This window comes from Amblyomma mixtum, chromosome 1, assembly GCF_055824585.1.
Source record: "Amblyomma mixtum isolate Tamu chromosome 1, ASM5582458v1, whole genome shotgun sequence".
NCBI classification, from domain to species: domain Eukaryota; kingdom Metazoa; phylum Arthropoda; class Arachnida; order Ixodida; family Ixodidae; genus Amblyomma; species Amblyomma mixtum.
The window spans coordinates 99,324,526-99,349,097 of record NC_143012.1 but is presented as its reverse complement, the minus strand read 5'-3'; the positions used below and the strand labels follow the sequence as shown (position 1 = coordinate 99,349,097).

General features: G+C 48.2%; 1 protein-coding gene across 2 annotated transcripts in view; it reads left to right on the top strand.

Moving 5' to 3' along the window:
• Positions 1-24,572, top strand: part of LOC149367320 (proton-coupled folate transporter-like) — a 101,564-nt gene that overhangs the window by 10,457 nt on the left and 66,535 nt on the right. For both annotated transcript variants that reach the window (XM_089567092.1, XM_089567101.1), the window contains exon 3: positions 18,640-19,418. In XM_089567092.1, coding sequence (XP_089423218.1) covers positions 18,640-19,418 — 779 coding nt within the window. The remainder of the gene's footprint in view (positions 1-18,639; positions 19,419-24,572) is intronic.

Genomic DNA, 24,572 nt, shown 5'->3' with positions numbered 1-24,572 from the left:
GAAGGTGGACGAAGCACTGGACAAGTTGGTGAGCCAAGGCATTTTCCAGCCTGTGCGGCACTCGAAGTGGGCAACACCTGTCGTTCCAGTTGTCAAAAAAGATGTATCGATAAGGATCTGTGGGGACTACAAGAGCACAGTCAATCGTGTAGTGCAGTGGGAGACGTATCCCCTGCCGACACCGGAGCAGCTGTTTGCCAGGCTGGCAGGTTGCTCGAAGTTTTCAAGGCTAGACCTCGGACAGGCGTATCAACAGAAGACTGTTGATGAAGAAACAGCTGACTTGTTGACGGTTACAACACATCGGGGACTGTTCCGCGTAACCCGTCTTCAATTTGGCGTGGCAGTGGCAGTGGCTATCTTTCAGAGGTACATGGAAGAACTGTTGCATGGAATTGATGGTGTTCTTGTGTTCTTGGATGACATCTTGATCGGTGGAAAGGATGAGGTGCAGCACAATGCTCGTTTACAAGAAGTGCTCAAAAGAATTCATGAAGACGGTCTGCGACTAAAGTTTGACAAATGTCAATTTGGTGTTGAGGAAGTGTGTTACTTGGGATTCCGTGTGAACTCTGCAGGTGTGCAGCCGACAGAAGACAAGGTGCGTGCTATTCACAAGGCCCCAGAGCCGACATGCAAAAAGGAACTTCAAGCCTTTTTAGGAGCTCTGAACTTTTACAACAAGTTTCTTAAAGGAGCAGCTCATGCCTTGGAGCCACTGTACCGGCTGTTGGACAAGGGTCGCGAGTGGCGTTGGATGGAAGCTGAGGCGGAAGCATTTCGCCAGGCGAAAGATCTGCTACAGTCATCACATGTTCTGGTGCACTATGATGTCAACAAACCCCTAGTGCTGGCCTGTGACGCATCCCCGTACGGACTGGGTGCTGTGTTGAGTCATGTGTGCGAAGATGGCAGCGAGAGACCGGTTGCATATGCGTCGAGAACTATGAGTGCGGCAGAACGGAATTATGCCCAGACAGACCGAGAAGCGCTCGCCATCGGCTTTGGCATAAAGAAGTATCATCAGTTTCTATATGGGAGACATTTCAAAATTGTGACAGACCACAAACCCCTCTTAGGACTGTTGCACCATGCCAAGCCCATTCCCCAGGTGCTATCACCACGGATGCTGCGTTGGACCCTCATGTTATCGGCTTATGACTATGAAATTGAGTATCAACCAGCGGAGAAGCTTTCCAATGCTGATGCATTCAGTCGTTTACCACTGAGAGCCAGTAGGGCAGAGGAAGAGGAGCAGCGTCTTTGGGAAGTAGGGATGCTGGAAATGGCGCCGGAAGTAGCATGGAACTCTAGGAAGGTGGCAAGATTCACGTCAAGGGATAAGCTGTTGGCTAGAGTCTACAATTGGGTGCAGCATGGGTGGCCAGAGGGTAAGCTGCCAGAAGAGTTTGCAGCGTTTGTGAGCCGCAAGCATGAACTGTCGGTGTACCAAGGTTGTTTGCTGTGGGGCAGTCGTGTGGTCATTCCAGAGCCAGCTCGACCGTATGTCATGGACATTCTTCACACAGCTCATCCAGGAATTGTCAAGATGAAGGGGCTTGCCAGAGGAGCCGTGTGGTGGCCAGGAATCGACAGAGATGTTGAGCAGAAGGTGAGAGACTGTGCACGTTGTCAGGAATCCAGGTCTGCGCCAGCAGCTGCAAAAATTCACCCTTGGGAATTCACCAAGCGTCCTTGGACAAGACTACACATCGATTTTGCTGGGCCCTTCCAAGGCAAAGTTTTCCTCATTGTGGTGGACTCTCACTCAAAGTGGTTGGAAGTGTGCCGGATGAATTCCATGTCGACAGCTACAGTTTGTGCGAAGCTTCGTTTCCTTTTTGCTACCCATGGCATTCCAGAAACTGTTGTTTCTGATAATGGCACTGCCTTTTGTTCGGAGGAGTTCAGAGACTTCATGTGCCGGAATCAAATCCGACATGTGACCGTTGCCCCATATCACCCTTCTTCGAATGGTCAAGCAGAACGCATGGTGCGCGAAACCAAGGGAGTACTCAAGCGAATGGTTGGAGGCGATATCGACACACGTCTGGCTAGGTTTTTAATGACCCAGCATATCCTGCCTCATGCTACAACAGGCAAGAGCCCGGCCGAATTGCTAATGGGCAGGAAACTTTCAACTGTGTTAGAGCGTCTGCATCCTGACCTGCAGTCCAGTGTGCAGCAGAAACAAGAGCAGGTGATGCAGCGCCGTAGCCAGGCAGTGCGACTGTTTGATGTGGGGGATCGAGTGTTTGTGCGCAACTATCTCTATGGGCCCAAGTGGTTGCCGGGCATTGTGGATGCTGTCACAGGACCAGTGTCGTACTTGGTCGTCACCAAGGACGGTCGTCGATGGAGACGTCATGTTGACCAACTCAGAAGTCGTTCTGCCAGCTACGCATTGGACAGTTTCGCTTCTGGGATGTGTGAAGAGGAGGAACCGCTGGTTGCTTCCCCGGCAGGGTGTTCCGGGCTTGGCATTCCTTCAAGCCTAGAGGACCCTGGAAGACGGGACCAAGGAGAAAGACTGGAGGAGGCTGCAGCGCCCAGTACCGAATCTGCTTCCTGTGGTGAGGACCGTGAAGCGAGTGCTTCCCTTCAAGTCCAGCGACCACAGCGCCAACGCAGCCGCCCTGCGTATCTGAAGGACTTCGTGACGTAGGGGGGAGGAGTGTTATAGCGGGACAATCTTTAGGGCCAAGCAACCCTGAGCTACCATGTGTCACGTGTTGGCGGCTTTCCCGCCAGTCTGTACCCTGCCACCAGCAATAAAGGACGTAACAGTATGATTTTAAATTACCGCTGTCGTCAGCCACACCCTACCCTGACTCGTTAGACACTGCCAAACAACTCTAGGCGCGGTTTGCCTTCGGTGGCGTTGGTTTTTTCCTTCAAAGCAGGCGTTTGTGCGTTGGAAATGTACCGATACCTTCGATGACGTCATCATGCGCCCTCCACTTGGCGTTGTGCGCTGTGGAGAAGCTTTAAGGGCGTCCGGATTTTAATCGGCGATTACTTCACTATTTCAAGTGCTAGCCTAAAACGACTTCGCATGCTTTCCCTGCAAGTTTCGCACATTCGACCCTCTTAAGCTAGTTGATTTCTAAAGCCTATGCAGTTCCCGTTTAATAGCCCAGCCTTTAGGCTTTTCTTTGCTTAGATTTGGCCTGTGTTGTTTCTTTAAATGCTCTGCTATGTGGAGAAACAGGACAAACCGTAATCTTAAGAATTTCGTTAAAGAGTTATATGTTAATCCTCCAAAAATTCACAAGGTATATTCCTCTCCACCGGTTTACATTCATTTGTCAGCTTGTTCAACGAATTGTTGTGCTACGATATTTCTGGACATTTGATTTTAAATTGGCACATGTTAAAGCAGTCCCACTGGGAAAAATTTCTTGATATATAATTATTAGAGTGCTAACTCATTTTGGAGAATCCTGCGGGGTTGTAATAGGGGTATGCATCCGTTTTGCCCGCTTAACCGCGGCTTTCACAGTTAAAAACTACGAAGCCCCACCCCATGATAGCGCGCGCTACCGAGCGCACACCGACCACGGCGGGCCTTGCTCTGAGGGAAACAAAGGAACGACACACTGGCTGACACAAACAAGCCATTTATTTATTTACTTATTGTCGTGTCCGGTCGCTGTGTTGAATGCAGCGAAAGACGCACACGGTACTTTAAGACTTCGTTTATTTAAAGCCGATGAGGGTGCGACCAGCGTCGACCGAGGCAGGAGCCGAACTGGCCGCCCGAAGAAAGGGGGGAGTGGAGAAGCGTCCACGGGGGGGAGTGGCTTCCCAGAACAGGAGGAGGGTGCGGGGGCGCACCGTGGGGGGGGCATCCGGCGACAGCGTGCGACGAAGGGCAAGCGGTCGTTAGGAGGAGGATTGAGTGGTCGTTAGGAGGAGGATGCGAACTGTCGTTAGGAGGAGGACGCGGGGGCGCACACACACAAAAGCAATAAGGGGACACAACACTTCCTTCCCCCTTAGAAAGTTGCCTGGTATCGTGCAGGGGGTCGGCGCTCACGCGTGGAGGCGCGCTGGCTTTGTGCGCTCGGGGGAGAAACACTTGTAGGCTGGCTGTTGTTCGCTGTGTCTCCTGGGTCTGTCCTGGGCGAAGTCTCTTCTTCCGGGAAGAGGTGCCAGGCTATGTGGGAAAATGGTGCACGTGTTCTCTCCGCTGGCGGACAGCTCTCAGACGGCGTCGTAAATCTACGCAGCTGGTTGAGATGTCGGCGTGCTACTGTGCCATGTATGTTGACGAGCCAAGAGCGCAGGCCTATGCGTCTGACAATTGTAGCTTCCTCCCAGCGTGGCTTTTTCAGAAACTGTCGGGCGAGGACGCGCTGCCCCTCATTAAGCGTGCCGCAGCGCGGAATTGCTTTTTCTTCCCGGAACGTCTCTGCCTTTGGCTCGGGGAGGATGGCTGTGAGCTGGGTTCGCATTTCACGCTCGAACATCATTTTCGAGGGGGTCTCGCCTGTTGTGCTCTGAACCGTCGTGTGCTGCTTGAAGAGAAAGCGCGCAAGGCGGCGCTGCAGCGAGCCTGTCTGATCTCTTTCAAGGGCGCGTTTTAGCTCGGCTACGTAGCGCTCGGCTTGTCCGTTTGTCGCTGGGTGGTAGGGGGCCGATGTAACTGATGAGATCCCGTTGTCGCGATAAAACTTGAGGATCTCCGCAGACACAAACGGTGTTCCGTTGTCCGACACTACCTTGCGCGGCAGGCCGAACGTTGCAAATAGTGATCGGAGGTTGTCAATGACTGCTGCTGAAGTCGTCTGTCCCATTTGCCTTATCTCAAGCCACTTTGTGTAGGCGTCTACGACCACAAGGAAAGTGCAGCCCTCAATTGGTCCTGCAAAATCAATGTGCAGTGTGTGCCATGGTGTGTCTGGCTTTTCCCATTCTGGGACAGGAGCTTTCGGCGGGGCGCTCCGGCTGCTCTGGCAAGGCTTGCATTCTCGCACCACTGTTTCGATGTCGTTGTCAATGCCAGGCCACCACATGTAGCTTCTGGCACACTTTTTCATCGCAACGATGCCCCGATGTCCGGCGTGGATGAGAGACATAGCTTGTGCGCGTAGTTCTCTCGGCATCACAACTCGGGACCCAAATATGATGCAGCCGCGATGGGTGCTCAACTCTGTAGCTCGCCTGCGGTAAGCGTCGAAGTTGTCCCCTTTGAGTTTATGCACGTTGCCTTGTTGAACAGCTGTGTAAACTAGCCGGAGAGCTGCGCACTTCTGCGTAGATGCTGCAACTGTGCCTGCTGTAAGCGGAGGTTCTGGCAGTGCTTCGAACATCAGAACGTCTCCTGGTGGAAATGGTTCGTCAACAGTTGCGTCTAGTGGCAGACGGCTTAGCGCATCGGCGTTTTGATGTTTACTCCCATTGCGGTAGACCAGAGCGTAGTCGTACGCTGAGAGTTTGATGGAATGCTGCGTCGGCTCGATGACACCTTGCTGCTCCAGTTTGTCCAACTCTTTTTCAACTGAATCTCGGAGAGCAAACGGCACCGGCCTGGCCTTCAGAAATTTGGGTTGCGCGTTGTCCAACAACTCCAGTGTGACCGGGGGCCCTTCGTTTCTTGGAATCTCTTCCGAGAATACTCTTTCGTATTTCTCTTGGAGTTGCTCAACCATGTTCTGGCTCGGCGTCTGGTGTATGCCGCATATCATCACGCCTAGTGGGGAAAACCAGTTTCTCCCTAGAAGGCTTGATCCTGTGCCCTTCACAACAAGCAGAGGTAGCGTATGGGTCTGGCCGTTGTAGTTAACCTGCACGTTGGCAGAGCCCAATAGTGGCAGATTCTGTCCTGACCACGTTCGCAGGTGCGTGTCGTCTTGTTGCAGGGCGGGTGCGTCAGATGGCCATGAAGTTCGGAACGTGTCCTCACTGATCAGAGTACAGGCTGCGCCGGAGTCCACCTCGAACTTAATCAGCTGGTGATGTACGCTTACTTCTGTAAAAATCTTCGGTCGCGTGCCGAGATTCATGGTGTTCAGGTCGTACAACACAGATGGTGTTGCTGATGTTGTTCCATGGAGATCAGATAGCGGCGTATTCTCTGAGGCGTTGACGCTGTGATTAGGCTGGGAAGGTGACTTTATCTTGGCAAGTCTCCGTTTCGTAATGCATGCTCTTTCGATATGCCCTCGCTTGTGGCAAAAATTACACGTGGCTGACTGGAATCGACATCCCTGGGGGTTGTGTTGGTCGTCACAACGCCAGCAGCGTTGTGCCTTTTTGACCGATTTTACAACAACAGAAGGCTTGCGCACCTGGTTGCTTGTCTGGTGTACCGGCTCGGTGTTCCGGCGAATCCCTCTCTGCTGGTGACCGGCGCTCTCCGCTCGAACGGCGATGTCGTAAGCTTTGCTGAATGTGAGGTCCTTCTCAGCGAACAGGCGCTGCTGCAGTGACTCGTCACTCAGTCCGCACACAAATCTGTCGCGTAACATCACGTCCGAGGGAAGCATGGTGGTGTTAGCAGAAGAAGCTGCGTCTCCCTCCTGCCCGGTAGCTGTTGTCGACAGCGTTCCAAAATTGCAGTCGGCAGCGAGCTTCTTGAGCGCGGCTACGTAGGCGCTCACAGTTTCTCCTCCCAGTTGATCTCGTCGTTGGAAGCGAGCCCGGCTGTAGACCTCGGATGGCCTTGGGTCGTAGTGCTTTTGCAGCGCTTTTACGATGTCGTCGTAAGACACTGCCGCTGGTGTGCTTGGCTGAATAAGGGCGCAGACAGTATCGTAGGTCTGCTCCCCGCACAGCGTCAGCAGGTTGGCCCTCTTCAAGGCTGGGTCTGTGATGTTGTTAGCTTCAAAGTAGAACTGAAGGCGTCCAACCCACGATGACCACGATGAGCCGTTGAATTCTGGTATTTGATTGGGAAACCCTCGCGTAGCCATGGCTTGTCAATAGCGTTGCGTAGCGCGGGTCGAATCCACTTTCTCGTCGCCACTGTCGTGTCCGGTCGCTGTGTTGAATGCAGCGAAAGACGCACACGGTACTTTAAGACTTCGTTTATTTAAAGCCGATGAGGGTGCGACCAGCGTCGACCGAGGCAGGAGCCGAACTGGCCGCCCGAAGAAAGGGGGGAGTGGAGAAGCGTCCACGGGGGGGAGTGGCTTCCCAGAACAGGAGGAGGGTGCGGGGGCGCACCGTGGGGGGGGCATCCGGCGACAGCGTGCGACGAAGGGCAAGCGGTCGTTAGGAGGAGGATTGAGTGGTCGTTAGGAGGAGGATGCGAACTGTCGTTAGGAGGAGGACGCGGGGGCGCACACACACAAAAGCAATAAGGGGACACAACACTTATTTATTTATTGTACCCTCAGGGCCAAAGGCATTACAGAGGGGAGTGGGTTAATTAGGATAAAGAACAATGAATATAATACAGTGAAAACAGGTAGTGCAAATTAAATTTTCTTCAGAATAAAACAAACAACATTCACGAAGTGTAAATAGCATAAAATCAATGTACACAACACAGATGAAACAGATATAACACATGATCAACTTTCTTCTGAATAAACAATGTTAGCTACTGCGCCGTGAAAGGTTTTGTTATCTGCAATCGCTGCAATAACGGGGGGAAGGCGGTTCCATTCCACAGATGTGCGAAGAAGATATGACTGAACAGAAGGTTTGGTGTGGCATGTTGGGATGCCAACCTTGTGGCGGTGATCGATGCGACGTGATATGTATTCTGGGGGTGATATGAAATAGTCGTGAAGCGCAACGATGATATAGCTTGTGAAACAGTGTTAGGCGACCAATTTTACGGCGAGATTGTAACGGGGGGAGTGACACGTTAGATTTCATGGCTGCGATGCTTGCCGTACGGTTGTAATTTGAAAGAATGAAGCGAACGGAATTATTTTGGACTAGTTCCAAGGAATATATAATATATTTATTGCTACAACAACCATAACGCCAGCTAGTAACAAAATACATTAATGAATCGAGGTCGTCCGACTCACCCGCAAGTTTACTAGCGAACGTTCGCCCCCGCTAGGGCAAGGGAGAAGCTCCGAGGGCGGACGGGACAAGCAAGAGGGAAAATGTTCCCACTAGGCCTCGCCTCGCTGGCGGAGAGCGGAGCGCCGCGCCGAAACATCCGTACGCGACGAGCTCCCCAGCCGAAGAGAGAGTTGCCTTCCGCAAGCGCGCGTGCGCAGCAATCAGGCCGTTCGTGGCGCTCGTGTTGCTGCGACGCTGAGTTACACAAAGCATTGGGGTTTAAGAATGGTGACGAAAAAAACAGATTTTAAGCGGGTGGAAAAACCAAGCGAAGGTTATCTGATTGGTGGCTAAAATCAAGAGACTAGTTAAATTTCACGTGTTATAGCTAGGATTAAAGGGTTCAGGCTGACCGCTTTAATCCATTAATTAATCCTTCCATCGCCTGCGCCCTTCCTTGTTTAAGTAACGAGAAAGGATTACAGTGGGGGAGGGTATACATAAAAACAAACATAACATAAGCAGTGTCAGCCACGGAAACAAGTACAAATTGCATCAAAACAAAGAAAAACAAAAACAGATAAAAACTTCACAGAATTACGAAGCTGAAATGGTTATTATAAGGTAGAAAAGAAAATATCATTAGGCACAATACAAGCAGTGTCTGAAGACATGTTGTTCCAATCGTGTACTGTTCTGGGAAAAAAAGACAATCGAAATGCATCAGTTTTTGAGGCAATCTCCCGTACTCTGAAACTGTGGTCTACGCGGTCAGATAGACCCCTTCTCTCCAACAGGAGGTCAAATGAGCGGTCTCCGCACTGCAGCCTTCCATCGTTTTCCTCCGCTGGGTCCCTGGGCATTCAGGGAATGACGGCAATGAGCTGGCCCATCAGCTCGCCCGCGACACACTTTTCCGGGCACCGTTGATCCCCTGGCCCAAGCCCTCGGAGGACGGTGGGAGACTCACCCTTCGCCGCACCATAAAAGAGGTCTACCTTGAGCTCCGCCTCGACAAACGCCTTTACCCTCCCCCTCATCCATCACTCACGGTGCCGGAGTCTCGCCTTCTTCGGCACATTCAGATGAATGCAATTATCACTCCGTCCCGCCTCTTCCTCTATCGCTATCGATCGGACCCTTCCTGTCCCAACTGCCCCTGTATCTATGCGGACCTGGCCCATTGCCTCTTCTATTGCCCGGCTGCTCAGCAGTCGGGTTCCTTCCCCCCACCCTCTCTATCCATCACCACCTGGCTCGACTGGCTTGGCGCTGAAGGGGAAGAAGAACAGCGGCTTCTGGTCGCCCAGGCGGTCGAAATGCGCGGCCTGTAAATTATGGTCGATTAAAAAGTCTTTTACTACTACTACTACTATAATGAGGTGCCAGTATATACTTCTCTCTTTCAATGCCAACAGAACAATGATAAATCGCGTGAAAAAACTTGAGTCGCAACTCACGTCGACGTATATCCCTGGATTGAATGAATTATTATTCAAAAAAGAGGCCCACGTCCAGAAGTCGCCCTTCCCCGGCACGTTACACGTAGTCTTTGCCAAAACTAACCCGGCACAGGTGGTTTATTTCTTAGTCGCGTAGTGAAGCACTCATGACAGCCCTTAAGCTCTGATTCTGTGTAAAGAAAGTTGACACCTTGTCCTTACAAACAAGGTACCCATGTGGGATAGTTGGTGTACATCAGACATAACTGCGAGACACCAGGAGAAGAAGAACACAGGACAACACTGGATTTTTTTTTACTCGCAAGTCAGACAGCCGGAAAAACCGGAATGTCTAGTCAGCTGTGATACTCTGAAGGTTTCTCTTCGGAACGAAGGATCGCTTACAGTAGTTTGTCTTGAGACACGCTGGTTAGAGCGTACGAGTTTTGAGTCGAACTCTTCACTCTTCACCAGCATTGTCCTGTGTTCTTCTTCTCCTGGTGTCTCGTTCTTTCGCTGGTGAAGTTATGTCTCTTGTCCTTACATTATGGCACCGTTCGGTCTTTAGGACTGCTATAAATGCTCCGTTATACGTTTGAGAAGCAAAAACCTGTTGCTTGGTTACTTTTGGCAAAGGGGCTACGAGGAAGCCCCGTAGGAGGAAGACCACCTCGTATGTTAGGGGGCGAGGAGGGCTGTGTCGTTACCTTGGCTCGCTAAGGCACGAGCGCCCTCCTCATCTTCCTCTCCGAGTTAGTGATAATCCCTTCACTGTACTTGGACAACTGAGAGAAAATAACAGCTGCCGTAACACTAGATACAAAGAAACTTGGATCACTCCAACACCAAGAACTTACTCTATGAACCAGTCCTTAAGTTACAACCCTCCCGTCTTGCTAAACAAACTAATCCATGACAATTTTGATATTACCAGAAATTCAAAACACAATATCCGTGACTACTGCCGAGACAATTTCAGTCTGTGAAAGAAGCAGACATTTTTTTTTGTCCAAAGTTTGGGACATCTATCCTGTATATTCTAGTTATGTATTACATTTGCTTTGAGTACATGTGTGTATTGCGATTTTCGTTTTGCATGTGTGTTCGCGCTTCGCGTAAATGTGGATCTGCATCGCATACCCGTGGCATTACTAATTGATGTAAATGATGTGACCCTCGCCTTCCTTCTGTACTGCCACTGTCTCAAGGAGTCGGGACCTTCAGTCAAGCTGTTACCACAGCTTTTAGTCCCGGCTCCTTCTTTGTAAGAAAGGAAAATAAACTTGAACTTGAACTTGAGTTCAGATGCGGCCGGAGCAGGACCCAATAGACATTCCTTTTTGCCACATTGCTAGGCTTTTGTCTCCCTCGACTTCACTAACTGGCGAGCCTCCTAGAAGGAGCAAAAGGCATTTCGGGGCCGGTCCCAGCGAATACCGTTCAAGCATAATGGCGTGCTTGTCTTACGGGGCTGCGGAATGGCCTCAAGTTCAAAATTACTCAAGTATGGACATCACAAAATGAGCAAGGGAGGGGAAAACCTCAGGTTGCTTGAGCCAACGTTTCGACAAGGGGACTTGTCTTCGTCCCCTTGTCCCCTTGTCGAAACGTTGGCTCCAGCAACCTGAGGTTTTCCCCTCCCTTGTTCATTTTGTGATCGCCAAGTACCATCTACCACACCCTCTCTCTACCATGGACTCAAGTATGGACAGTTAGACGCAGTTTGTCTAAAGAGTTTACAGTTACTCTAAACAGTTAGCTCTGAAAAAAAAAAAACTGGTATTGGCGCAAGAAACGGGTACACAGAAGGCACACAAGACAGGACTGACGCCTGTCTCTAGTTAGCTCTAAACAAAACTGCAAGGAAACTATGCGAGAAGAAGCGCAAAGAAGACGCTGAGTTTGAGTTTGGCTCTACACATTTTTTTTATAAAGTCAAGCATGACTTCAGCTCATTTTGCAATGCTTATAATGCAAGAAATGTTGCGTATGGTCTACGTTCCGTTGCCCTATCTACTGCAGGACCCAGAACAAACTATTGTAAACAAACAACAGATTATCAAATTATAACATCGTGTAATGCCTACCAGTCTCTTATTCAGATTGCTTTAGGAAGTTATAGTGTGTCTGTATTTAAGAAAAAACTGAATATTCTCTACCCCCCCCCCCCAGGTTAAATTTCAGCTAACTGCGTATACTTAGTTTGAGTGTGTGTTTGTCTTCCTTTTTTTGCCTGAATGTGCATATTATTAAATGTTTTGTTTATTGTTATTTGATATTTATTATTGTCTATCATTAACTATTTTCTATTGTGATAATGTTGCTCATTGTTTTTCTCTTTTGTCCATTCGGCCACCGTTTCCATGATGTGCTAACCGGTGTGTAGGCCTTGTCGGGAAGCATGCTTGGCTACCTCCTATATATAGGGCATATTGTACATAATATGGCCAAATTATATAACTACTACTAAATGTGAGAGTTATGCATCCGACGGACCCGATATTCCATCTCTCGAGTTACGCCAATCGCAGAAAAAGTCAATTACTGATGACAGCCTCTTGAATGTGCTATTTTCTGGGTGCTGTACAGCAGCCTGCTTATCAGAACAGAAGTGAGAATGGTCCGAATGAGAATCCTGAAATAATACATGACGAATCCCAGCCGATATTTAGAGACTGAATCAACGACGCGGCGGCGGGTACGAACGTGAAAGACTATGCAGTACAGTTGAAATATGGGTCACTTGGTGTATATTCATAAAAAAACGGTCAAAACGAGGCACACACACAACGACTGGACTCACAACTGTGCTTTATCGAAGGAAACAGCCTCACAGGAAAAGGTGGCCGAGTATGTGCAGCTCAGTCATCAAAAATCTGTATTCTAAAGATATTCTAAAGATATACATTCTAAAGATATGTCTTTCTCTAGGGCCGTTGAGAAAGGAAGCTTTATACCCCTGTCACACGGGCACTGTAAAGGTACTTTGAACTAAAGCTCCATTACGCTACCAAAGGAGCACTACTTCAAGGGAGTTCGCCCGTGCTACACGGTCGCGGAACGACCTTTGAAAAACGATTTTAGCGCCCTCATCGGTGAAAACTGGATTAAAATTGCAGACTTCAGTGCACATGAGAATATAGCAGTGTCACATATTTTCATAAAAAAACTTGTTTTATATCAATATTATGCTCAATCAACGCGAGGCTCAGGGCGCTCGGGGCCGAGCCATGCCGGGCCGGTCTGCCAGCTCTGATGCCAGCCGCCGGCGACTGAAAAACGCGCTAGTATTGTTTGTTGACGTTCTAGCAAGCCCAGGGATAGATGCATGTCAAAATTGCGTCATTTCTGACGATCGTTGGCTAATACCGAGTTGCACGTAACAAGAAAATTTCATCCCACAGCCGCTTCGGTGCTGCTGCTACTTGGTGTGGTTCGCCTGCCGTCTGCTAATCCGTTTCTGAAGGCGTCGTGGAAATCGAACATATCTTTTATTATGGGACGAGTTCGCAGTCAAGCGATGTGAATAGTAGGCCTTTTATTATAGCACAGGCGACTTCCGAAGCGCTGTCAGCTGCGCCTTCGACGCGAAATCCAGTAGGCCTAGCGACGACTACGGCAGCCGGGACCAGCGCGCAGTTCGTTGCCCGGCGTTGCCGCAGCCGGTGTCGTTGCCGAAAGATCCTCTTTTGCACAGGTATATTGTCGTTGCTCGAATCTAGGAAGCATCCTCTCTGGTACATGGCTGTTTTGTACTTTCTTGTGCGAACGTGAAGTATTCCGAGCGGCCGGCCGGCCAGCCTGGATCCCGTCTGCCGGCGTCATAAAAACGAGCTAAAGTGTGTTCTTGACTTAAATAATAAACCCTGGGATGAGAAATGTGAAAAATATGTCATTTTTGAGGATCGCTGACCAATACTGAGCTGCTGCTAAAGGTAACGACTGCGATACAAGCAAACTTCTACTTCTATCCACAACCACCCCGCAGCTGCCGCTTGCATGACGTTGGGGTCCGGCTCGCCTGGCGCTCGCTCGCTTCGCTGCCGAAGGCGTCGCGGAAATTGACCATATTATTACTTTATTGTGAGATGATGCTGTTGACAGTAGAGCGATATGTGGAGTAGGCCTTTTATTATAGCTCAGGCGACTTCCGAAGCGCCGGCCGCTGCGGTTTCGATCCGAAAGAGGCTATAGGCCTAGCGACGACCACGGCAGCCAGGCAGTAGCAGAGCTCGTCGCCCGGAGCGCCCGCGAGCGGTGCCGTTGCCGAAAGCTCGCAACATAAGCAGGCATGCTTTGTCGCTGCTCGAGCAGACTTTCTGATAACAAGGCAATCTTGTCTTTTCTTGGGATATTTGTACACGATCACAAGCAGCGCTGAGGCACCGCTGCACGGCGGCGAAGTGTGACAGCGGTTGTGGGCGGAGCTTGGGTAGAGCGGCGCAGCGAATGCTCACCGCTCCGTGTGTCCCTGTTTGCAGTGGGATGCCAGTTCGCACGCGACGATCGGTGCGGCGCGTCGGCGAAGTTGTCGCACATGTTATGCTCGGCGATCTCCGTCAAGATGTATCACTAGCTGCTGTCCGCCACTGTCCGTACTTGCTGAAAACAACAAACATGGCCCACATGGCGTCGTAGTTACCGTGGCGCTTGTAAATCCGGGACGAGAGTATGGCGTGGTGAAACCGCCACAAAACAAATAACCTTATATTTTAAAAGACCAATAATTTTACGAAGCAAATTTCAGAAAAGAATATCGATCGTTTCTTATCCCCATTTATTTTTGCTGCTAACTTACTGGGAGAGAGAGTACTCCCTTGCAGCCTCAAAGGACAAACTCGAGCTGCCTTGATTCGAAGTTCCTTTGAACTAGGTGTCCTTAGGCGCGCCCGTGTGGCAGCGCGCGTTCTCCCTTGGAGTAATGGAGCTTTAGCTCAAAGTACCTTTACAGTGCCCGTGTGACAGGGGTATTAGTTCCTTCTGGATAAGGGAGATAGAATGTCAGTATTGAATGTCAGTATGCCAGTATTGTTGGCAGAGGCAAGGGGAAAAGTTGAGCGTGAAATCCTCGAGTCGTTCCTCATTAGTTTGCAAGGGGATGATTGCATCAGCAATCCTTCTATCTCCCTTATGCAGATGGAACTAATCATCCTTTCTCAACGGCGCTAGAGCAAGGCATATCTTTAGAATGCAGATTTTTGACGACTGAGCTGCGCATGCTCTGCGACCTTTTTCCTGTGAGACTGTTTACTTCAATAAAGCACAGTTGTGAGTCCACTCGTCGTGTGTGCGCCTCGTCTCTTCGCTATGTCCCGTCTTTTGATAGTTTTTTTTTCAATGAAAGACTATGAATGGCTTAGCGCCGCGACGGATGAAGAGATGCGTATGGCGTGCGCAGACGGCCAGCGCCGCAAACGAAGCCCAGAAGGCCGCCGAACTATATTGGCGGGGCTTTGTCGTGCCTCGGTGCCGTTGTTCGGTCGTCAACTGGTAAAACTTGTGTGCCTAGCTACTTCATTAGAGATTCTTCACCATCAATATGTGATTTTTTTGCTTAATATCGCAATGTTAAAGCCCACAGAAAAGTATGTTCAAACCCGATCCACTGAGAAATGGACACTTCCACGCGATAGAACAAATTATGACAAACAAGCACTTTATTTCCATATACCTCATGTTCTAAACAGCTACGAATCTAACCAGCTTAGCATGCATAACCTCCGACCACATGATTTAAAAGTGTACCTTGTAAATAATATTCCATAACTTTTTGGTATATATTGTAGTTTGTGTATGTATCGGTGTCCTTTTCCCGTTTGTCAGCGACCCACCAGTGTGTCACTTTCAAATGTGTTTTGTTTAGTTGTAATGTTTTTGCTAGTTTCAAAACGACTACTCTGTATTACAATGTCTTCAACCGTAAATATTATAATTTGTTTGCTGTAGTGTGCTCGTATGTGACCTGCCACCGTTGTATGTATGTGTTTATTTTTTTGTAATGGCTTTTGATGAGACACAGGCATCTTCAAGCTATTTTCTTTAGCTTTTGGCCTGTGGCTTATTCTAAAGAGTGTATGCACTTTTCCGAAGTAAAGTGAACCTTACTATTACTACTATTAAAAAAGAACTCTGCGAACGAGTCAAGGACGGCGAAAAGGCAAAGACGCACACAAGTGCAGTCTAACAACTTTACTACAGACGTACACATAGGCGATCTCGACATTTTACCAAAGAACGCCGGCACGTGAACAAGTGCCGAGGCAAGAATATATACGCCTTGTAATCCTTCACGTAGTAAAGTTGTTAGCTTCTGTTTGTGAGCGTCTTTGTCTCTTCGCCGTCAGTGTCTCGTAGGCGCAGTTCGCGCAGTTCAGGAGCGATCTGCTTCGGTCCTGACAGGTCAGCGAATGGTTGAGCTGTACAACCCGGACTGGTAACCTCCGTCCGAAGACCACAGGGGACACAAAGTTCCAAGGCTCAAAAGAACTTGAAAGCTGTTATGACATGCCTGCGTTGAAAAGAACACCTAGGGTTGTTATTGTGTTAATAAATTCCGTTCGGCAATTACCAAGGTATAAATCGTTCTCCACTGGTGTCACAGGGTGCCGTGGATGAGAAAGAACGGCTTTTGTTTCAGCGGGATTAATTAATTCGCTTTATTTATTAAATTCTACCAGGGTGTCATTAACTGCCCGTAACATGACTGCATTTCGTTGCCCTGAAAGAGTAGGGTATTATCATCAGCGTAGATAACTTAGGTTCATCGCTAGTACAAGTGATGCCACGAATGCACAAAATGAACAGTGGGCAGAGAACGCCTCCGTGGGGAACACCTGTAGAAATATCTTCAAAGGAAGACTTACTATATTCAGAGCTGACGCATTGAATATGTTGCTGCAGATAAGACTGCACGAGATGTAGCTGTCCCACGAACTCCGTTTAACTCAAAATTTTTAAAGAGGGTTGGTGACAAGGTGGCCGAAGTCCTTTGAAAAATTTGCTGTGGTTTATCTCTGGTCAAACCTGGTAGAATGGCGACAGGTACATACCCCTGGCTACGCTTAGGTTTCGCTTGAAATTCAGACACGACGCAGCGTTCGGAGGCCGTGTGAGCGGACGCACTTCACTATGCGCTCCGCAAACTTTATCCTTTACGACCGGATTACCTCATCAAAGCCGCTTGAAACTAGTGTTATTAACCTCCGCTTCTCGTCAGGAACCTGCCGATGCCAACCTTTTCCGCTTTGGACTACCACATCAAGAGGCAATTCTATACCTCTTCCTCACAGCGCTGCGCTAAGAGGCTAAGCCTCGCGACGCAGCAGCCACCGATACCGAACGCAGGTAGCGACACAGCTTCGCGCTCGGACCACTGGCGCGTCGGCGCCTCGACGGCGGCATGGAGCGCATTCTAGTAGAGGGAGAAGTCACATCTCCCTCGGAACTGACCTCTACCAACGCGGCGAGGCGCACGACACGCCCACCAGCTGCGTGATGTGACGTCACTCCGCGCATGCGCACAGCTGGCGGAGCGTGGTGCCACGGCTCAGCGCGCAGCCACGCTGACCTCGCGAAGCGGCTGGCGTAGTGTAGCTCTCGCTACTAAAGTCAGCGTAAATCATCATCAATATCATTAGCCTGACTATACGCCCACTGCAGGGCAAAGGCCTCTCCCATGTCTCTCCAATTAACCCTGTCCTTCGCCAGTTGCGGCCACTGTATCCCCGCAGATGTCTTAATATCCGCCACCCACTTAACTTTCTGCTGCCCCTACACAACATGGATCAAAGTGTAACGTCCCGGCATTTTCGACCAATGGGGATTTTCTCGACATCCCAACGTAACAACTACTGAAATTTCTGCGCAGAACGGAGCTTAACGCTGTCGCGTCAAAAAAATAAACAACGTTATATTCGAGAGATTGGTCTAGGGGCGGTGAATGCACATCGCGTTTTATTGATACGCGACGAGGTGGACATAATCTGTATTGCAACCGGGCGCTTCAAAATTAAAGCCACATCATTTTGCGTTTTCCATTATTATCATCATTATAAGGCAGGTCACATTGATTGTCCGACAAGAGTTTCTTCTATTGTTCTTCAGTTGTTCTGTCCTACGCCCGCTGTGGCAGCCTTAACTATAGCCAATGTCTCAATTCCCCTTCTGCTCTTAACTCTCTTCCACTCTCTGTGATGTTACTCTTGCTGTGATACCCGGACTGTTCTTTTCCAAGTAAGGACTCAGGGACAATTTGACAAATGCACGCGTAATCTAAAGGCGAGTACAGGCCATCCTGCAGCCGATGCCTGTAATCCGGTTCTTGCTCACTTTGATCTAGCTACAACGCGAAAAGTCATCTCGACTTCTTTACAGCGCCGAAAGGTAAACCTTCGCAATAGTCCTCAAACCACGGTTTCCTCGTGTGCTTATCTTGGTGTCGGTTTTTCATCAGACACGCAGCCGACCTGATAGATTCACGTTACTTTCTCATCCCCTCTTTTCTTGGTGTCATTTTTGTCTTTATATATGACACATTTGTCAAATGAAGAACAAGTCTACCTTGTTAATTGTCACATGTGAGCGTATAGTGAAGTTGTAGAACTGTGTCACCTACCGAGAGCTCGTAGGTATAGAAAGAAAGACGTTAAGTTTCTAGCGGAATAGATTCATACCATTCTAAGAGGATTCTGGTGTGGGCTAGTTGGTTCATGCTTAATAAACAGATTCACAACAGCGCTACGGCACAAGGACAGAAGAAACACGAAAAACACAGCGCCCGTCCTGTGTTTTTCAAGATTCATACCAACCGGAGCGATTGCCAAATTCCTCTTCACTCTTAAATGCAAGCTTGAGATCTGTTACAAATGCTACAATTTCCGCGAGCCGAAGACAGCACACGGGTCTACCTGTATTTCCAAGCGCAGCCCAGCGAAAAGTGGTTGACACCGTACCAGCTTCCCTTAATATCTCGGTGCCGCCGCGGTGACTCAGTGGTTATGGCGCTCGGCTACTGACCCCAAAGGCGCGGGTTCGATCCCGGCCGCGGCGGTCGAATTTCGATGGAGGAAAAAATTCTAGAGGCCCGTGTACTGTGCGATGTCAGTGCACGTTAAAGAAACCCAGGTGGTCTAAATTTCCGGACCCCTTCACTACGGCGTCCCTCATAGCCTGAGTCGCTTTGGGACATTGAACCCCAATAAACCAAATAAACCTTAATATCTTTCTTCAGGTACGGCCACAAGCTCCCCATATTCTTGGCCACGCTGGGCGGCATCCTGCAGGACCTGGGCACTATCTACACCGTGGTCGACATGGGCGCGCCGATGTACCTGAACGTGCTGTGCAGCCTGCCCAACGGATTCAGCGGCGGCCTGGTGTGCGTGCTGACCGCAGTGTGCAGCAACGCCTCGCTCAACACCTCCGGCAGCATGCGCACGCTGCAGTTCCTCATCGTCCTCATGTCGGCCATGGTCGGCCTGGCCATCGGCCAGTTCATGGCCGGACAGATCTTCCGCGCCGGAGGATACCTCCCCGTGTTCATCGTCTCGGCGAGCCTGCTGTCGGCGTCCCTCGCTTGGGTCGTCGTCATGCTCAAGAACCCGGCTGCGGCTGAGAAGAACTCCTGGCGCACCATGCTCCGGGACCTGATGCAGCCGCGGAACCTCGTGGACGGCCTTCTGGTGTGCGTCCGGGGACGGCCCAATCGCGGCCGCGCCCAGATACTGTTGCTCATGACGTCCATGTGCACCATACTGTTCGTGTCGGAGGGCACCCGCGGCATCAACTTCTTCTACGCCAAGAAGATGTTCGACTGGGACGTGAGCAAGTACTCGGACATCAACTCGGGCTTCCTGCTCTTCCGCATGGTCAGCGTCTCGGCGTTCGTGGTGGTGGCCAACCTACTCCTCCGACTCTCCGACTGCACCATAGCGTTCATCGGCATCTGCTGCGGCATCCTGCAGGGCATTAGCACGGGCGTGGCCACCAACGAAGTTCTTTTTTATGTGAGTAAGTACCTTATTTACCGGCATATAAGCGCAACTGCAGGTCGTCACTCAAAACTTGACGCCTAGAAGAGAATATAATTGTTTGTTTGTTTGTTTGTTTATGGGGTTTAACGTCCCAAAGCGACTGAGGCTATGAGAGACGCCGTAGTGAAGGGCTCCGGAAATTTCGACCACCTGGGGTTCTTTAACGTGCACTGACATCGCACAGTACACGGGCCTCTGGAATTTCTCCTCCAAAGAAATTCCAGCCGCCGCGGCCGGGATCGAACCCGCGTCTTTCGGGTCAGCAGCCGAGCACCATAGCCACTGAGCCACCGCGGCGGCTAAGAGAATATAATGTCGTAACTTAATTTCCTCGTGCCACTAACATGCCGACAGCGAATCGACCTTGTGTTATTCATACAGGATGAGCATTTCTATTTCTCACACTTGTACGTCTTCTCCTTCGCGTCGTCTTCTGGAACAAGCCTCCTTCGTTGGCGTTCCGTGAATAAAACTATCTAACAAAGCGCTCACTGCAAGCTACGAGTTTTGGGATGAAATGGAATGCCCTTTGTGAACCACGACGCGTCAGCCGTGTTTAGCTTCAGCAGCAGAAGGGTATCCTTGCTTGCGCGACTTCTCTAAATGTTAACAAATCGCTGGTAATGAAAAAAAGTGTAGCATTCACTCACTGGCACGAATATGTTTTTAGAAAGAGAAACAAATGGAATCGGATGAAATCAGCGTGCGCCTTATTGGAGATAATATATTCTTGGCCCTCTCTTATGCCGCTCATGTAATCACTCTATATTTACTGGGGGTATATTCATCACGCCTGAAAATCGCCAAAGTTATCCCTGTTTTGAAATAGGGCGACCGATCGGACCTGTGTAGTTGCATACTATTTTCAGTTTAGAATGTTATCAATAATATTTTCGAAAAACTAATATGAGTACCCGTTCATCAGTTTCTTGAAAAGTAACAACTAATGCGTCCACAGCAACAGGGATTCCATCCACGACACTCAATAACAGCCGTTCTTTCTCTTAGGTTAAATAAATACTGCGTTGCATAATCTCAGCTTGCTGCAGTGGTATTCGTGGGCCTACAAAAAGCACTTGATGCAGTGGATCACAGTACTATCTGAGTAATCTAAATAAAGATGGCTTCCGAGGCGAAACCTTCAATTTATTTCATAATTTCCTGAACAAAGAAAGTGCTCATTAAGAACATAACATCTTGACTCCTCGATGTAATCGCAGGTGTACTACAGGGGTCAGTGCTCGAGCCCCTGCATTTTACGCTGTATTCTAACGACTTGCCTCAAATATTTGTTTCTAAATGTTCACGTACGCTGAAGACGCTGTCATCGTATTCACTGCTGAAAACGAGGTTGACCGGCAATAAAATTTAAACACTGAGCTGAAGATATCAGATTGAGTCTTGGTAAACGAATGAACCACTAGCACCAAGAAAGCTAAATACATAGTATTTCACTTGCCGATAAAACCATAAACTCCACTTTAATAAACCTGGTTAGTAACAACAGTGCACTTCTGCAAACCAACTCTTTTACATACCGAGGTATTGTATTTGACATCAATTTGTATTGGACAAATCAAACTGCTGCTGTTTGTTCTAAGCTATCCTCTGGTTGTTACATCTTTTTACAGGCTCGTGATTGCTTTGACACTAACATTTTATGTATCTTATTCTTTGCATATATCAGCAGTAATTTTTCATATTGTTTATAATCCTGGGGCTAGAATTACGCTACTTATCTTAATCTTGTCACACGATTGCAAAAGCGTGCAGTTAGAATAATGAAATTCGCGAAGCATAATTATTTAACGAGCCTAATTTCTTAATATCTATAATATTCGGGAAGAAAAAATAGCACGTTGGACCCTAATTAGAAACATTCATCCATTTCCTAAGGTGAGTTATTGGGCGACACACGTCACAGAGAAACATGGTACGTTCCTAAAACGCGCACTAACTACGGTCAACAAATGTTACGCCACACACTGCCATCTTTGTTAAACTCATTAGAAACTTAATAACAACGTAGCTCTCCTTTTATGGGCTCATTGTGGATTCGTTTTTTTGTTTTGTTTGCTTTGCTGTAGTATACACTGACGCCATGAATGTCTAACCAATTTTCTTTGCTTGTTAGTAACTTATTATTTATGTTTGTGAATTTCAAAGCTATTTTATTTGTATAATTTTATGCTTTATGCTTTCTGCTTTTTAAATCCTTTCAGCATTCTATCATTGATTTTTTTTTTGGCCGTATGTATTTCTGTTATAGCATAGTATGTTATAGAATGTTCACTAATACTTTTTTTTCGTTTATCCATTATTGTATCTTTGCGTTCTCTTTATGTGCATAGTGCCATTTCTGTAGGGGGTACAGACCCCGTCAAGCCAAATCCATTTGGCTTTTTGTCTGCACTCCCGTCATCTGTACATGTATAGATGCAAATAAACTTGAATTGAATTGAATTGAGTTGGTTTCCATATTCCATGACTACAGCGCAACGAACGGGACATGGGGAAGGACACAGGCAGGGACACAACACAGCGCTGACTCACAACTGAAATCTTCATTAGCTGCCAGCCGGAATAAGTACCTAACTGGGGGCCAAAAATGGAAAGTAATGGACACAAGCCATGCAGCGGAAACACGAAATTAAAAAAATAAAAAATAAAACAACAAAATAAAGCACACGCGTGTCAACATTCACATTCGAGGTAGCGTTTTTCTTTTCCTGACAGCAATACAGATGGTGCGCTTGTGCATTCTTCTTGTCCTTCTTCTTACCCGTTCGTTGCGCTGTAGTCATAGAATTAATTTCCTGTTTCTTTAATCAACAGTCCTCTAGAATACACAAGGAACTTCGCCCTCAACAATTTCAATCTTTCCCTAACTAATAATTTAATTGGTCAGCGTCTTAAGAATATGCCATTGGTGCAATAGTTTGAAATAAAATTCTTGTTGGTCTGAGGCTTCATCAAAACTATTACCTTGTCTTAAATGCCTAAGATTGTCCTCCTTATTTAGTGTATTTATATTCTTTGACACCAGACATCGAGTTTACTCTGTTTATTTGTAAAAACGCAATGTTGTGCTCTATTTTTGCTAACTCTGCATGCGAATCCACCTTATATAAATAAGGTTCTATATCTGTATATAGCATTTATGTTGCTTGTTCTTTATTACAATAACTTATCTAGTCCGATTACTCTCATGACGGCTACATACAACAATACACTTTTATTTTTTGGACCCACAACTAGCCCTGGACTATGGTAAATGTTTTGGTACTTATGCAGGAAATAAAACACATTGAATTGAACTGAAGCTCAATAAAACTTTTTGCTGGGCGAGTTGGTTCATTTTGCTTGAGGGGATGTTTGTAGCGCGACAAAAACAGACAAGGGACAAAAACAAACAAGGGTCCCGTTCGTCTTCTGTCCCTTGTCTGTTTTTGTCGCGCTACAAACATCCCCTCAAGCAAAGTGAACTGAAGCCTTGACAGGTTTTAAGAGAAAGGTGTAAATATAATACTCGGCATTCGGCAAAAGCCCTCAGCTGTGCCTCTAACTGCGTATGAGTTGGCCTAAATCCTCTTACTTCCCAAGTTTGCTAAAAGACGCTCGACAAATATGAGCGTGCATGCGGTATACGCTTCGGCCGTTGCTGTCCTCCACTCGAGATGCTCCAGTAGGCATGTTTCCATTGATGTACTAGGTTATCTCGGGGAATTCTATGATTGAGGACATGGTGCGGAAAAGAAAGGTGCTGTTGGCTGATTTGGGGCGATAACTTATACCCGCCGCAGTGGCTCAGTGGTAAGGCGCCCGGCTACTGAGCCGGAGTAGCCGGGTTCGAACCCGACCGCGGCGGCCGCGTTTCGATGGAGGCGAAACGCAAGAGGCGCCCGTGTGCTGTGCGATGTCAGTGCACGTTAAAGATCCCCAGGTGGTCGAAATTATTCCGGAGACCTCCACTACGACAAATATTTATCTCTTTCTTCTTTCACTCCTACCTTCCTTCCCTTATGGCGCGGTTCAGGTGTCCTCCGAGATATGTGAGACAGATACTGCGCCATTTCCTTTCCTGAAAAACCAAATATTATTTACAACATAGCATAAAGTACGCATCAGTACGATACACTAAGGCGGGCACATTGGTATAACTGACGTTTGTTTGTTTTTGGCAAAGAACTATATTGACCAGAACAGTTTGTGCACTGGCCCGTCTAAATAGCGATGTCTTTGTATCGTTAGGGGATGAAGTTTTGAGTGAGCAAAGGTCTCTAAGGAAGCCGGTAGCGTGGGCGCTTCCTGGGAAATGCTATGAGCAGCAAGCCCCCCTTCCCCATCTGCTTCAACTAGATCACTTTTCGTCTCTATTAGTAATGCTTCAACAGTATTTTAATTATGCAGAAGAGTCAGAAAAGAAACTGGCACTCAGCCTGGCGTATCTGCATACTAAAACATGTTGCGGGGCTAATTTGTGATGCATATTCTTTTTTTGAAATTTAAACAGCACTACGTATTTAGACGATTATGCAGAAGGAATGACAGGACAACGCCCATCCTGTTATGTCTTTCTGTGTAATCGTCTAAATATCTAGCGCTGTTTAAATGTCAAGAAAAGAAAAAAAAAACTGTCTGCATACGTTTAGCGATGATAGACAATTGGTGCAGCTATAAGCACAACCGCTCGAGTTTGTAAGGGGGTGAAGAAAATCCGCAGCCTCCTCATCGTAGCCCTCTAACAATGCGGCTGGCTCTCTAAGTATCGAGAAGTGCTGGGGGAAAGGCAGCAGGAGAACGGAAAATGAACTGGATTCGGAAAAGCGCACCTTGGTACTGTTTATTCATGCTCAATTAATTTAGCTCTGCATTTCAGACAACGTGAACACGCCTGCACTCCTTTGCTTTAAGAGACGTCTGTAATTTTTGAGCACAAAGATCAGACGGTAAGAGAACTAGTAGAGACGTATCACATTGATAAGGGGGGTTCCGCGTGTGTGGCAAAACCGTCGTTGTCATTGATTAACCGTGAATTTGCCCTTCTTGAGAAGTCGTTGCCAGAAGATTAAGATAGGATAAGTAGGTTTTTGTGTGTCTTTTGGCGGCATTATGTATAAATGTCGTTTGT